The 15,003-nt window shown below is 36.8% G+C and overlaps 1 protein-coding gene across 6 annotated transcripts in view; it reads left to right on the top strand.

The window, feature by feature from the left end:
• Window positions 1-15,003, top strand: part of myo18ab (myosin XVIIIA b) — a 204,240-nt gene that overhangs the window by 148,825 nt on the left and 40,412 nt on the right. For all 6 annotated transcript variants that reach the window (XM_068008247.1, XM_068008246.1, XM_068008243.1 and 3 more), the window contains 7 exons: window positions 6,378-6,506; window positions 6,820-6,963; window positions 8,276-8,365; window positions 9,646-9,765; window positions 10,104-10,215; window positions 10,753-10,880; window positions 13,241-13,395. In XM_068008247.1, the coding sequence (XP_067864348.1) occupies window positions 6,378-6,506; window positions 6,820-6,963; window positions 8,276-8,365; window positions 9,646-9,765; window positions 10,104-10,215; window positions 10,753-10,880; window positions 13,241-13,395 (878 nt within the window). The remainder of the gene's footprint in view (window positions 1-6,377; window positions 6,507-6,819; window positions 6,964-8,275; window positions 8,366-9,645; window positions 9,766-10,103; window positions 10,216-10,752; window positions 10,881-13,240; window positions 13,396-15,003) is intronic.

Below are 15,003 nucleotides of genomic sequence, written 5' to 3'. Positions count from 1 at the left end.
CTGATACGATTAGAAAAGGTGACATGATGGTAACGTTTCTTTACAACTTTTTTGCTGCATTCTGTTATCTCTGAATTTTCAACAATGTAGTCTGAAATCTGTTGAAACCAAATAGTTGAGGATTGTTTTTAATATGCATGTTCTTTAGTTTAGTTATTTTTAATAAGCCGCTCGTGCTACTTTGTTGTCTACAATGCGTAACCTTAACAGTTGAGTGGTCTCAGATTACAATACCAAGCAGTACCTGATGAAGCATGTTGCAGTATTGTATGTTGTTCAGATGATTAGAGACAGTTTTTGAATGACAAAAGCAAGAAAATCAATGGACTAAATCAATGGACTAGTTGAATAAACAGATTTTATTTTCTGTTCAGTGAGGGAAAAGACCTTCCCTGTTCAATAAATTAAAGCATTGCCAGAAAGCTTGTTTTTCCCACAAGTGTCAACCAAATCTATTGTGGATAGCACAATACATGTTGTAACTGTGAACAGTGATATAGGACCATGGGAACATAGACACAGGAGAAGGTCATTCAGCCCCTCGAGCCTAGGGTTCTGTCATTCCATTAGATGATGGCTGATCTGCACCTCAACTCCATTTACCTGATTTTGCTCCATATCCCTTGATATTCTTACCTAACAAAAATCTATCTATTTCAGTCTTGAAAATGTCAATTGACTCAGCATCCACAGCCTTTTGCCACTGGTTATTGTATTAAAATTCTTTATAGTTTACTAATCATTTTTTTAAAAATTGAAAAAGGTAGGGTGGTATGATGCATATGAGCCCCATCATGCTGAGTCATAGATTAGTAGGACAGTGCATTATCATCCATTACTCTACTGTTGGGAGGCATAGGGTGAGAGCTACAGTACTCTCCTAAAACAGGGAGGGAAACCCAGTGGAAAAATCAACATGAGCTACTTTCATGCATGTTTTTAAGAGTGTATTGCAGAAGTCTTGGGAGCAGGTCACTTACGGCCTCAGCTGGGATTTTATGTGATGTGGGGAGAAAGAAAAAAGGGAGGGGAAAATTCTGATAAATGTCTTTTGTTCATCCACTTTCAAAAATACCTTTGAAAAAGGTTTAAATTTAAATCTTTGTGCAGTTTGGGACTGTTTTATTAGGATGCTGCCTGATATGAGGAAATACAATTATGTAAGACCTGAAAATTTGGGCTATTTTTGTTGGAACAAAGGCGATTAAGGGGTGATTTAATAAAGGTTTAAAAATTATGAAGGAATGGGACAGGGTAGATGGAAACAAATCATTTCCAGTGAATGTAGGGATTAGAACAAGGGGACATAGATATAAAATCAAGTGGAGAAGATTTAGGACAGAGAGTAGTTGAACTTTTTTAATACGTAGAGTTGTGAGGCTGTGGAATGAACTACCAGAATTAATATTTGAAGCTGAGACCATGTCAATATTTAAGAGCAAATTGGATAGGAAGTTGAAGAAAAGGGGAATAAAGGGATATGGGATTGGGATGACTGCTTACTTGGAAGATAAAGACCAACACATACTGGTTGGGCCGAAGAGCCTGCTTCCATGTTGTAATTCTATGTAACTTTATGGCTTTTTAAAACCATTTTTTATAAAATTGTAGGGCGTATTAAATGAGTTAATTTTCAACAGCTGGACATGATTACAAAGCACGTTATCTCACAAAGGGGTTGGCGTCTTCTGAGCCTGAAAGTGAAATTAATCTTAAAATAACTCCCATATATTGAAGTTTTTTTAGGGCAATGTATGCTATAGATTTAATAAAAAGTATTGCTCTGTTTGGGTCTGTTTTCTTACATTATTGCAAAACAATGGCCTCCCTCACTTGTATTTTCTTTTGTGATAATTATGACTATTGCTGGAAATGTGCTTTGTGGCGGATGCACTGTATTATTTATGTTTGCACTGAATGATAAATCACTATTTTGTAATTACTGCAAGTTGATTACCAGGAAATAATACCATTACTATATGTAGCAGAGTTTTAAAAATGCTTTACTGAAGATGGTAATTCTTTCCACCTCATTCTTAAGGGAGTGCAAAGTGCATAGGAATATAGAAACAAGAGTAGGCCATTCAGTCCCTCGAATCTGTTCCGCCATTCAATTAGATCATGACTGACCTGTACCTCAATTCCATTTACCTGCCTTTGCTCCATATCCCAGGATACATATCCCTTGATACCCTTTCCTAACAAAAACCTATTGATCTCAGTCTTGAAAGTTTCAATTGACCCAGCATCCACAGCCTTTTGGGAAAGAGAATTCCAGATTTCTGCTACCTTTCATATGAAGAAGGGCTTCCTGATTTAACTCCTGAATGACCTGGCTCTAATTTTAAGATTATGTCCCCTTGTTCTGGATTCTCCCACCAGAGGAAACAGTTTCTCTTTATCTACCCTATCGAATCCTTTTATTATTTTAAACACCTAAATCAGATCACCCCTCATTCTTCTATACTCAAGGGAATACAAGCCCAGTTTATGCAATCTGTCCTCATAATTTAATCCTTTTAGCTCCAGTAACATTTTGACGAATCTGTGCTGCACCCCCTCCAAGGCATATATATCCTTCCTGAGATGCGGTGCCCAGAACTGAACTCAGTACTCCAAGGGGCCTGACCAAGGCTCTGTACAACTGAAGTATAACTTCCTCCCCTTTGTATTCTAACCCCCTTGAGATAAAGGCCAACATTCCATTAGCCTTTTTGATTGCTTTTTGTACCTGTCCACTAGCTTTTAGTGATTTGTGTACATAGACATCCAAATCTCTTTGCTCCTCCATATTTCCTAGTTTCTCACCATTTAGAAAATACTCCAATTTGTCTTTCTTTGGATTGAAAGTGGATGACCTCACACTACCCCACATTGAACTCCATTTGCCACAGTTTGGCCCACTCACTTTATCTATCTGTTCCTTTGTAAGTTCCTGCTCCCATCTGCACCTCCCAACTTAGTGTCATCTGCAAACTTCAATATACAACTCTTGTGTACATGTTGTATCCAGTTGCAGTTATCATTTGATTGCATGATTAGAAAACAATTTTATTGACTCATCCTTGTAGATTATGGAACATTCCAAAAATGTTGGAGAAACAGTACTTTTGCAAAAAGATAATGCATAGATCCAAATACATAGTATACAGAAAGTAAATAATTTGGGGAGAAAAAAAAGCAGGTGCAGGGTGAGTTTGATTAATTTAGGGTAAAGGGATGAAAAAGAAGAGGATATGTCAGGATCAGGTGAACCACGAATGTCATGCAGATACCCCAGAATAAACATTGCCTTCAAAAAGCCATTCAAATAATCTAGACGATAATATGTGGGAAAAGAGAGAAAACTAGGGAAAGGACATTTGTTTGTGTTGCTGTGTTTAGTTTTCTTCCCCTTGCATTTATTTTCTGGAATCTGAGATGAGTAAAATAATAGTAACAATTCATTTTTTAGACTGTGCATGGGGAAGTGGGTAGAGGGGTTGATTGTCAAAAAATAGCAAATAATTGGTATGCATTTATTCTCCAGTGTTCTGGTGACTGATTCTAGGTCAGAAAAAAATTTCCTCCAGTGTTTTTTTTATTTTGTAAGTTGCTGATTCTGCAACTTGCATCATTTTTTTCGCAGCGGTAGAATGAATGATGTGAATGGTTATGCACTCATGACATTTGTGTTAACTGTTCATATGTTAGTGGCACAGTCATGAATCCTTCAAAACAGTGCAATGACGCAAAATAAAATTGCAAATTTAGCATAATTTCACAAGGATAGCTCAGCACAAGGAGGGGACATTTCTCCCTTTTTTTTTGCAAGTTTAGATAATCTGTGTTTGTGAATGTTAGTGAATGTGGGGCTACCTTTTCAGAGCATCTAAGTTTCTATTTTGTGGTCAATGCCCCCTTTGTTGTCCTCTTCATAAAAAGTATTTTTTTTGCCAGAAACTTGGCTATAAAATCTGAACCAGATGAACAATTTTATATAAAATTTGACTAGTATTTTATATATACTGGTGGACCCATGGCAGAGGCCAGGAAATGAAGCATGGGAGGATAACAGTCAGATCGAGGCAGAGAACGGAGCAGTTGGGCGAAGTGAGAGCTGGAATGGGATGCATGGCCCAAGTTCAAGCAGGGATCAAGCGAGTTTGGTTTCTTGTTATCTCGCAACTAGGAATGGCAGTGCCCAGGGCCTGATGTAGGCAGATGTATTCCTGGGACTAAGGACAAGAATGCAGGTATTGTGAGGTTGATGCTGGGATGTATACTAGTGCACACTAAATCAAATCCATTAACAGCGAAGCAACCATCTTCATCTGTTGCAATGAGAGTTTCTTCAAGACAAATTGTGTCAACCTTGCTTTGGATAGCAATAGTGCTCATGATTGAATGCTTCGCCGCTGAGAGACTCTCGACGTTAAGTTGTAGAATTCGCAGCTATGGCCTGAAAGGCACCTGTCTGGCTGGAAGATTCGGCATTATTATTAGCCAATTGACTAGGATCTCAAGATTCTCTGATTTGGTCTGCTGGTTGCATCATTAGTTTCATCAATAATTCGATTACTCGCAGGAGGCGCGACGAGAACGTTGATGCATTGCCCCAACTCATGATCTTTCATAATTGTTGATAGGCTGGTACCTTGATTCGAGAATCATGTTGAACATTTCTTCAGTTTTTTCATTGTGTACAATGTAATCTATAATGGAACTTTTAGGTGGGGACTTCTGTATAGGAAAAGACAATTTTTGAACTTGGCAGTGCTAGCACATTCCTGCTGTCTTCATTGGCAAATTTTTTACCAAAAAGAATGAACTTCTTTCAATTGGACTCAATTCCTAATTTAAAAAAAATGATCAATCACCATTTTGTTAATGTGCTGTTAAAAAGTGGAGAATTAATGTTTTTTTGTAACTTTTTTGAGCAAGAAAATAAAAAAAATCTTTTTAAAAATGACATAAAATGAAAGAATCGAACATGATAGGGCAACACAGGTTACTACTGTCAGAGAAAATACAATGCTGGTTCCAAAATCATTAGGACTGCAGGTTCAATGAATTTTCCCCTGTATGCCATATTTACAATGGGAGATCAAGTTTAATTTGAATATTTCAGCCTAAGCTGCATTAAATAAAATTACCTTTTTTTTGATGGCCTGTATATGCCTTGTGATGCACGAATGTTCTGTACCACAGTGTGTTAACACAAGTTCCCAACATAATTCTGCCCTTGGTGAACCCTCATCTCTGAAGCAAACAGGGAGGTATCAAATGGATGAGGGACAGAAGGGAACAAGTTTCCAAGGACAAGTCGACCCATAATACATCTGTATCTTTCCTGTTGGTCAATTACAGCACTCGTGTTTAAAGTGATTTGAGTACCTAGGGAAGGGGTTGGCAGTGGAAGAAAATATTCTATATGTATATTTATGAAAAAGCTCAGGTTGAAAGGTTAACAAAGATTATAATTATTTCTCAATTAATGCATCTATTCTGGTTAATTACTGTATTATAGTGGAACCTGTTCATGCCAAATGGGTTTTACTATATGCAAAGTTGGCTGGTTTGAATGGTCCTTACTGATATTTTTTGAAATTTTGCAAAATAGGCAGGTTGAGAAGATTTACAGTAAACTGCTTAACTTAAATTTACTGCATTGATTGATTCTCCAGAATTGTACTGGATTTGTACATCTTTAGCTGTGAGTCTAAATTGAAAGTGATTGTTTGTTTTGCAAAAAGGATTATAGTCTTGCATCTAATGGTTTCAAGTAGGTGAATTGGAATGAATACCGTTTAAAAGTACAATTAAGATAATTGATCAGTAAGCTGAGACAACACTTATTACTGGATGTGTTGGTTTCCATTGATAATTAAGCTAAACAAAAGACTAGTGCCCAGATGTTTACTATTAGAGCAGAGTAATTTTGCTTGAGCTGAACTTTTATTCATTTAGTTGCATGGTAAATAAAAGGGGCAATAGAAATTTTCATGATATGAGTTCAGTGTAAGTGAGCATCATTGTATGAAATTGCTTTATAGTAACTACATCTAAGTATTGGATTTATGATTCTTTGAGTCAAACAATCTTACATTTTAGTTTGAATGATGAAGTACATAAATGAAGTCACAGGCAATTATGAAGACGAGGATATAAAATCTAATTTGAATGTCAGGACTACAGAGTAATGGAATTGTAAAGTTTTGATGGTGGCTAAAAAGATAATATTTTTAGTTGCATTTTACTCCTGAATTAAATTTAAACTCAAGCTGGTGAACATTATATTTCCGATCCTATCAATTAATAAAAGAATACAAGTCTTGCGACAGTGTGTTGAATGCAAAGTTATCTAATTGTTTACATTTTCATTTTGTTGATCTTAGGTGTTTTTCAGAGCAGGAACTCTGGTTAAATTGGAAGAACAAAGGGATGAACAGACCAGAAGGAATATCACACTTTTCCAAGCAGCTTGCAGAGGATACCTTGCACGGCAATATTTCAAGAAGAGAAAGGTATAATGTTAGCAAGAGCTTCACAAACCAAATGCGAAGCTAGTTCTAAACAGTTATATTTGTATTCATATTTCACTCTTGAATAACAGCTTGGCACAGTTTAAACTTGGAATTCCCACCTTTATAAAGCTGAAACTCTGTTTAGCATGCTATGGCGTGCTATAATTGGTCCACTTTGTATTGTAATTGCAGAAAGATTTCTACCACTCTTTTAAAGAGTATCTTCTTGAAAGTGTTTAATTAACTGATCTGAAGTTATGTTGATAGCTCAGGAACAATTTGACTAAAGCTAATTTAATGGATTCTCTTTCAGATTCAGGAATTAGCTATTCGCTGCATCCAGAAAAACATTAAAAAGAACAAAGGAGTTAAGAACTGGCCGTGGTGGAAGGTATTCACTACAGTTCGGCCACTAATTGAGGTTCAGTTAACAGAAGAACAAATACGGGGCAAAGATGTAAGTGCTTTAGACTCTCTTTAATTTGACATATTTTAGTTTGGACGAGTCATAGATGACACATACATGAAATGTTGCTGAATTTTTTTTAATAGTTTAAGCTTACACGTACAATGTTAAACAATTTAAATTATCATAAGGATTTGTTTAATGTTATCTGTTATTTAACATTGTGACTATTTGACAGTGAGTGATGGCAGGCATTTTGATCACAGTGAAGCCTGATTCCATTCGCTGTAGGATGGGTGTGTCTATGTATATCTGTATATACCTCACATGCGCACACACACAATATATTTTTCTCTCTCTCCCTCACCCAGCTGGCTTTGATGCATAGTGATCAGGAGTGGGGAACCGAACCAATTTTGTTCTTTTACCCTCCTTCCTCACCGCCTCCCCGCCAGTCTAAGGGTGCTGAGGCCAACTGTACTGTCCCAACAGTCTCATGGCTGGTTTTGTCAGGGGTCAAATATGCAACTTTTGTAGTCTGTGTAGCTCAGCTACTCACTAGATAGACTCACTGTGGCACTGGGAAACAGTGAAAGTTATAGCTTCATTGCAATTCTGTGAAGTTAGTATTAAGATCTCTAATTTTTATTGTCATTTTCTCCCATGACAATACATTCAAAATGAGTTATATGGAAAAGATGTGCTGCTTCAACATATTTGTCAAAATTAATATGTACTCTATGAAAGCAAATGGCAATTTTTCAACTAATGTTTGAAATTTGATTAAAAGTTTCAATTATTGGAAAGATTAATGAGCACAAGACTCACTCATTCATGAAATATAATCCCTGTTGTGTCAACATTTTTTAAATGTAAGCTTTATCATTCTATTTGATTGCATACGTAGATTGTTATGTGCTTCAGTTTTCTCTTACCTGCATTCACCACCTTTCTAGATGGTTTGAAATTGATAAAACTCTATGTACACTGGCATCTCACCACCAAACCCTGCCACCGCTTATGTTGGAGAGATTGAAAATGAAGCTACACGAATTTATTTGAACACTGATTGCCACTAGTTTTAAAGTTTTGCATTAAATTTTCATATATTCAGGTGTAGATGTAAATATAAGTTGGTTTGTAATAGTGTCCATTAAATTTTGCTATGATATGAAAAATATAAAACATTCTAAATTTACTGTAATTTCAGGCCTGATTAACTACCCTGGTACTTTGAACAAAAGTTGTTTAAATTTCCAATTAAAATATCTTAAACTTTTGAAAGTTAAGGTTAAGTTTGCATTTCATTTCAAAACCCAATATATAAGAGCTAACTGGTAAATATGGTGTCTCTCTTTATTAGGAGGAGATTCAGCAGCTACGCAGCAAAGTAGAACGGGTTGAAAAGGAGCGCAATGAGTTACGGCTAACCAGTGATCGTTTAGAAAGCAGGGTAAGATTATACTTGTGACCCTTTCATACATGTGGTATTGCAGTCTGTGCAACAATCATTAATTTGGGATTGTCAGCATAGTTTATTTGATGCAGCACTGCAAATGGTATGTGAAATCAAAACATTAAGCTTTCCCAAATATTATGCCTGTATCTCAGAGCAGGGCCATTATTACACATCAAAGTGACTGAATTGGAGCAGGTAGTAAATATTCAGAAGTGGAAGCCTACTTAAAATTAATTGAAATCCCATTCAGTTAAGATCAACAACTCCAAGCTACTTTGATGTACTTTCATCTAAGATATTAAGGCTGCATTTTATTTTAATTTATTATTGTTTCAATAAATGCAATTAAGAACCAAAATGCAGGTAACTTGAATTGCTTAAGTAATACAAATCAAAGTTGCAAAACACATATGGAGGAAAAAAAAGTAATTTTGTGCAACCTGTGATTTAATCAATGAATAACAAAGTGGTAATCTTTTGTAGATTATAATATGCTAATGAACATTTCAAATGTAATGTTTGGTTAGCTCTGGGGGAAAAACCTTTATCAAGTGTGAGCAGAGAGTTGCCAAATTCTAGAGTATTGTGGGTTTGCATATTGACATTCAGTTTGTTTAGGATCCAGTTGATTCCATTGTTGAGTACAGATTATTTACTTTCTTCCTTAACCTAATGCTTTAGGGGAATGATGAATAAATCACTTTTGTTTTGCAAGAGTAAATACGGTTTTCTTAATGTGTACCAAATAATCTGTAAAAACTATAGTGTAAAGTATAATTTTTAAAAATTGAGAATACAGTACACAGCATAAAGTATTTCTGGATCCAATATAAGGAGACTTAAGAACAACTGTTTACCAGCATTGCGCAAAAATGCTGGTGCATACTTCAAAGGAAAGAAGTTTGGTGCATGTAGTGTACACACTGAGCAGCATAATATCAGTTGGGTACATGCACCAATACTTGAACTCATTCTTGTCTAACAAACATTGTGGAGTTTTCTATCCACTTCCATTTCTGATTTCTTGTTTGCATATTCTGAGTCAAAGTAAAACCAGTTTGACCTGCAAGTTGAAGCATTGTTAATTTGCTGCACATTAATTTGGATCTAAAATCATTTTCAGGTTCAAAATGAGCCTATTTTAAGCAATAGATTACAGACACTCCACCTGCAGATCTATATCAATATCTATATTGATATTTTACAATAATATACATTTTTCCAAATAAAATGTAGTATGGACAGAAGTTTTGATTATTTGATTTCAATAACAGCTTGGAGAACTGTCATCAGAATTAACAGATGAGAGAAACACTGGTGAATCAGCATCTCAACTTCTAGAAACAGAAACTGCAGACAGACTTCGATTAGAGAAAGAAATGAAAGAGTTGCAGGTGGGTTAAATGTTCTGTAATCTTGAAACTCTGGCAGCCATTACAGTATTGTTTTTGATATGTACCAAGGTATGTAATTGAAAAATAAAAAAGATAATGATTTATCTGTGACTTTCAGTGAGGTTTTTTCATTGTAGAACCAGTTTTTAACTCAGCCTCTGTTCAATAGCTGGTTTTTCCCCTGTATAAGACCAGCTTAATTTGTTACCAGGACATGCTTTTACAGTATAAAATTTTAATGTGTACATATGTAAGTATGTGAAGCAATTCCAGTTATTTAATTCACTATATAGATTCTGAGAACGATTATTCATTATTGTAAACATCTTATACTTCAGGCCAAATATGATGGAATGAAGAAGCAAATGGATTCAATGGAAATGGAAGTGATGGAAGCTCGGCTTATCAAAGCAGCAGAGATAAATGGAGAATTGGATGACGACGATTCTGGTTAGTTGCTCAGTTTCATGGAGATTGTTTGACTTTGTTTTAGACACTTCTGTTTTAAAATAAAAACACATGGAAGTCTCTTGAATTTTTCCCCATTCCAATAACCCTGTCGTGAATAGCATGATACTCTCAATTGTGGCTTTCTCAACCATTCAACCATTTCCACTCTGTTTCAGATGCTCAAGAAACAGGATAGATGCAGCTTCAGATTTTTTTGTCACCCAATAATAGTCTTCTACTTTCATTAGCTCTTCAATTACCTGTCCAAGAACCATCATAATTGCATAGTTGAGATTTCCAAGTTGAAATTTAGGCAAGTTTGAATATTCATCAAAGCAGAGATTCAAACCTAGGTCCTCCAGCGCAGGACTGTAGTTTTCTGCCGCTTGAACTGGCCTTTTCATTTAAAAGCATTTCTTCACTTTCATAACGTAAGATCTTATTTCTGCTGATTCTTGGATAATATTTAGATATATATGTGAATTTAAATGACACAAATTCAGCTTATAGCATATCTCTTTTATTTACCTTCCATAGGTGGAGAATGGCGACTGAAGTACGAGCGTGCAATAAGAGAGATAGATTTCACCAAAAAGCGAATGCATCAGGAATTTGAGGACAAACTAGAGGTTGAATTACAGAACAAAAGGCAACTGGAGCGAAAAGTGAGGAAAAAGAATAATAGTGCTTTTAAAGCCATAATCACAGTTTTTGCAGAAATTTATAGTTGGATATTAAAACTCTAGAGGTGGTGCTATGCCTTGGAGCATTGGCACTGGATGCCATGTAGTGAATGAACAAAAGCTTGGATCTACCAGTTTTCTCAATTGCCACTGCTAGGAAACCCCTAAAAACATGTCTTGCAGGAAACTGCATTTAAAATTTGAAATATTCTTCATTCACATAACACTCTTATTTGAAATTTTTATTTTCATAACCAGTATTTAAAACTGGTACCAGACTACTTGCGAATTTCTGGAAAATGATTTTCATCAGTATAGAACAAGTAAAGCACAGTTAGTCACGAAGGTTATTTCTGTACGTGTAGAAGGAATTCATTTTCTTTTCCTGGTAGCTGAAAACATTTGCTCATCTACTTGAAACAAATTTTGGATTCTGGTATTATTTAAATGTCAGTAATGTACTGAGAAAGCTTCTGTTTGCAATTAGAGACGTGGACTCTAAATAATTTATGACAGTGCATTATATTTTCATGAGTGTTCCTTTTTAAAATTTTTTGGTTGAGAAGATTAACCCATATTTTGCTGAATTAATAGTACTGTAAACATAACAATGCCATACGTTAACAGCACAAATTATACAATGGAACTTTAATTATCTAAACTCCTATTATCCACCATCCCGATTCAGGACATTGTGCGACAAAAGCCTCCCTTGAGACATCATCTCACTGTACAGCTTTTATTCCTTATGACTCATCTCATTTTATTGAATAAAACTACTCAATGTTTCTTTTGTTTGTATTATGCTTAGTGTGTTGAGCTTCAAACCTCATATCCTATCCATTATCAAAACCGCTTGCTTCCTTTAAGAGTAATAAGTTCTTGCTGCTATTGTATAGGGCTCTGGTGAGACCACTCCTTGAGTACTGTGTACCGTTTTGGTCTCCTTTTCTAAGGAACGATATACTCGCCTTAGAGGCAGTGCAACAAAGGTTCACCAGATTGATTCCTTGGATGAGAGGGTTGTCCTATGAGGAGAGATTGAGTAAAATGGCCTATATTCTCGAGTTCAGAAGAATGAGAGGTGATCTCATTGAAACATATAAAATTCTTAGAGGGCTTGATAGGGTAGATGCTGAGATGCTGTTTCCCCTGGCTGGAGAGTCTCAAACTAGGGGTCATAGTCTCAGGATAAGGGGTCGGCCATTTAGGACTGAGATGAGGAAAAATGCCTTCACTGAGAGGGTTGTGAATCTTTGGAATTCTCTACCCCGGAGGGCTGTGGATGCTCAATCATTGAGCACATGCAAGATTGAGATTGATAGATTTATGGACGCTAAAGGAATCGAGGGATATGGGGATATGGAGTTGAGGTAGAAGATCAGCCAAGATCTTATTGAATGGTGGAGCAGGCTCGAGGGGCTGTATGGCCTACTTCTGCTCCTATTTCTTATATTCTTATGTACCACCACAGCAACATAACTTGTCTCCATCTCTACCCTATCCTCACTTCCACTCTTAACCACACTTTTGTCACATTCAGACGCTACTTCTTCAGCACCTCCCTTGTTGGCCTAATAAATAAGCAGTGTGGATGCAATTTTTCTATTTTTTAAAGCTGCTTCTTGGAATGATGTGCAGAGAAGCTAGATCAAACGTAAGTCTTATTTCAACCATTTGAAAGGCAACCAGAATAGAGAGAGGAGGGTAGGAAACATAATTTTAGGACATTTGTAATTTAAAAAAATACTTGGGTCTCATTTGTTCTATGTTAACCATGTTTGCTTATTCAGCCTCCATTTATCACTTTTTTTTAAAAAAACTTGGTTAAATCCAAATACTTCAACTTTCTGATGCAAATTTGCATTTAAGGCTGTTGTAGTTTGGCTGCACAATATGCAGATTATTTTCCAAAATAAAATGGAAGCTGAGAATATTACAACTAGTAAACTGGTGCCTTTTTAAAAACAATCAGAACTAGGTCTTGCAGGTCTAATTTTTTTATTATTCGTTCATGGGATGTGGGCGTAGCTGGCAAGGCCAGCATTTATTGCCCATCCCTAATTGCCCTTGAGAAGGTGGTGGTGAGCCGCCGCCTTAAACCGCTGTAATCCACGTGGTGAATGTTCTCCCACAGTGCTGTTAGGTAGGGAGTTCCAGGATTTTGACCCAGAGACGCTGAAGGAACAGCGATATATTTCCAAGTAGGGATGGTATGTAACTTGGAGGGGACATGAAGGTGGTGTAGTTCCTATCTACTTGCTGCCGTTGTCCTTTTTTTAATTAGTCTTGATGTACATACATTAATATCCAAGACCTCAGACTTGCTCTCATGCCTGCAGGTTGCAGATTTGCAAGCTGATAATGAGGAAATGCAACGCAGCGTTCAGCAGCTGAAGAAAAAATCCCAGCGACTAACATCAGAATTGCAAGACACCAAGCTGCACCTTGAAGGTCAACAAGGGCGAAACCATGAATTGGAAAAGAAGCAGCGAAAGTGAGTTAATTCATACAGCCCAAAATGAGAATATATAATCTTTAAAACTAAGTTATAAAAGTCTATTCACCAAAGGCTGAATAACAATCTTGGATACATTTCAAATTAGTACTTACAATTTACTGATAGTAAAGGTAATATAAAAAGCTGAATGTTATCTTATGTACGTAGGTTGAGAAAAGGCCATTAAGGCCTGTATACGCTCGCCCCATTTGTTTTGCTGGATTTATTCCCATATACCTCTCTCCCCCTCTCCCTTCCATGTCCTAAGATGGGCAAAAGACACAGTGACCCAGAGCCAATTCAGGAATCCTGTATCAACATTCCTCTCCCACCCCTCAAAGGCAAACTTCAAGAGGCCCCAAACCCTTCAGTTATTTCCCAGAATAATTTTTGTTACCTTCCTTCTATTTCAATTGTGTTGCTTTCCAAAACTGCATCTACTGCCTTGAAGAACTGCATGAAGTCAGTCCTATCTACCAACTCCAGAATCCTGAGGAAAAGTAATATTTCCAAACATCCAGCCACACTCTCTGATTTCTCAATTTAATTGACTAAAATTTTGGAAATTGTGGAACAAAACCACTGGTCTGAGGGACTGGAGAAAAATAGGCCGGCATTATCTTATTTTAAAAATGGCTTTTGAAAATGTTGCTTTTATGAAATCTCAACTGCTGGTAATGCTGTATCCATGGGGCTGGCACTACTGCATATCATACATTTGTGAAACAATTAAGTAGCATTTCATGATCATGCCTTTTGAAACAATGCAATGGCCTTTCTTATTGCTTTTTTAAAAAAAAGTGTTTTAAGTCATTTGAACCACATTCAGTTTATTCACCCTTCACACTAGTGGAATGTATATTTGCTTAAGTAAATTTTTCAGCATGTAGGGAACAACTTCTGTCTTACGAAGATTTAACTGGAGGAAATTACGGCTCATGCAAGACTTGATATCGACAAACAGTTTGACGTCACAGAGGCAGTGGGGGAGGGGGGGGTTGAGAGAGATGGTGGAGAGATAGAGCAAGATGTCATCAGCATACATGTTTGAAGCTGACCGTTTGCAGATTATGTCACCAAGGGGCAGTATTATAATAGAGGAAGGGCCAAGGATAAAAATTTGGGGTCTTCGGAGGCAACAGTGTGGGTCACAGACAGAAAAGCCATTACTGGATATGCTCAGACTACAAATGGATAGTAAAGAGTGGAACCAAATGAAGGCACTCCTACTGAGCTGGATAATGGAGGCGAGGCATTGGAGAAACATGGCGTGGTTGACAGTGTGAAAGGCTGCAGAGCGATTGAGGAGGGGTAATGCTCCACAGTGATGGTAACTGTGAATGTTGTTCGGAACTTTGCTTAGGATCATTTTGGTGTTGGAGGAGCAGAAACCCTGATTACAGATTTAATTAGGTAGTTGTGGGAGAGATGAGCACAAATTTAGGAGGTGAGAAGGCTCAAGGGCGTTGGAAAGCAAAGGGAGATTGGAGATGGGGCAGTAGTTTGCAAGAATAGAGGGGTGCAGAGTGGGCTTTTTGAGGGAGGTGATGACGGCAATTTTGAAAGGAAGGGAGGACTGTGCCTGAGGAGAGGGAACAATTTACG

Source organism: Heptranchias perlo, chromosome 28 (assembly GCF_035084215.1).
Source record: "Heptranchias perlo isolate sHepPer1 chromosome 28, sHepPer1.hap1, whole genome shotgun sequence".
Taxonomy (NCBI): domain Eukaryota; kingdom Metazoa; phylum Chordata; class Chondrichthyes; order Hexanchiformes; family Hexanchidae; genus Heptranchias; species Heptranchias perlo.
Note: the sequence above shows the minus strand (reverse complement) of the source record. Positions and strands in the feature narration are given on the sequence as shown.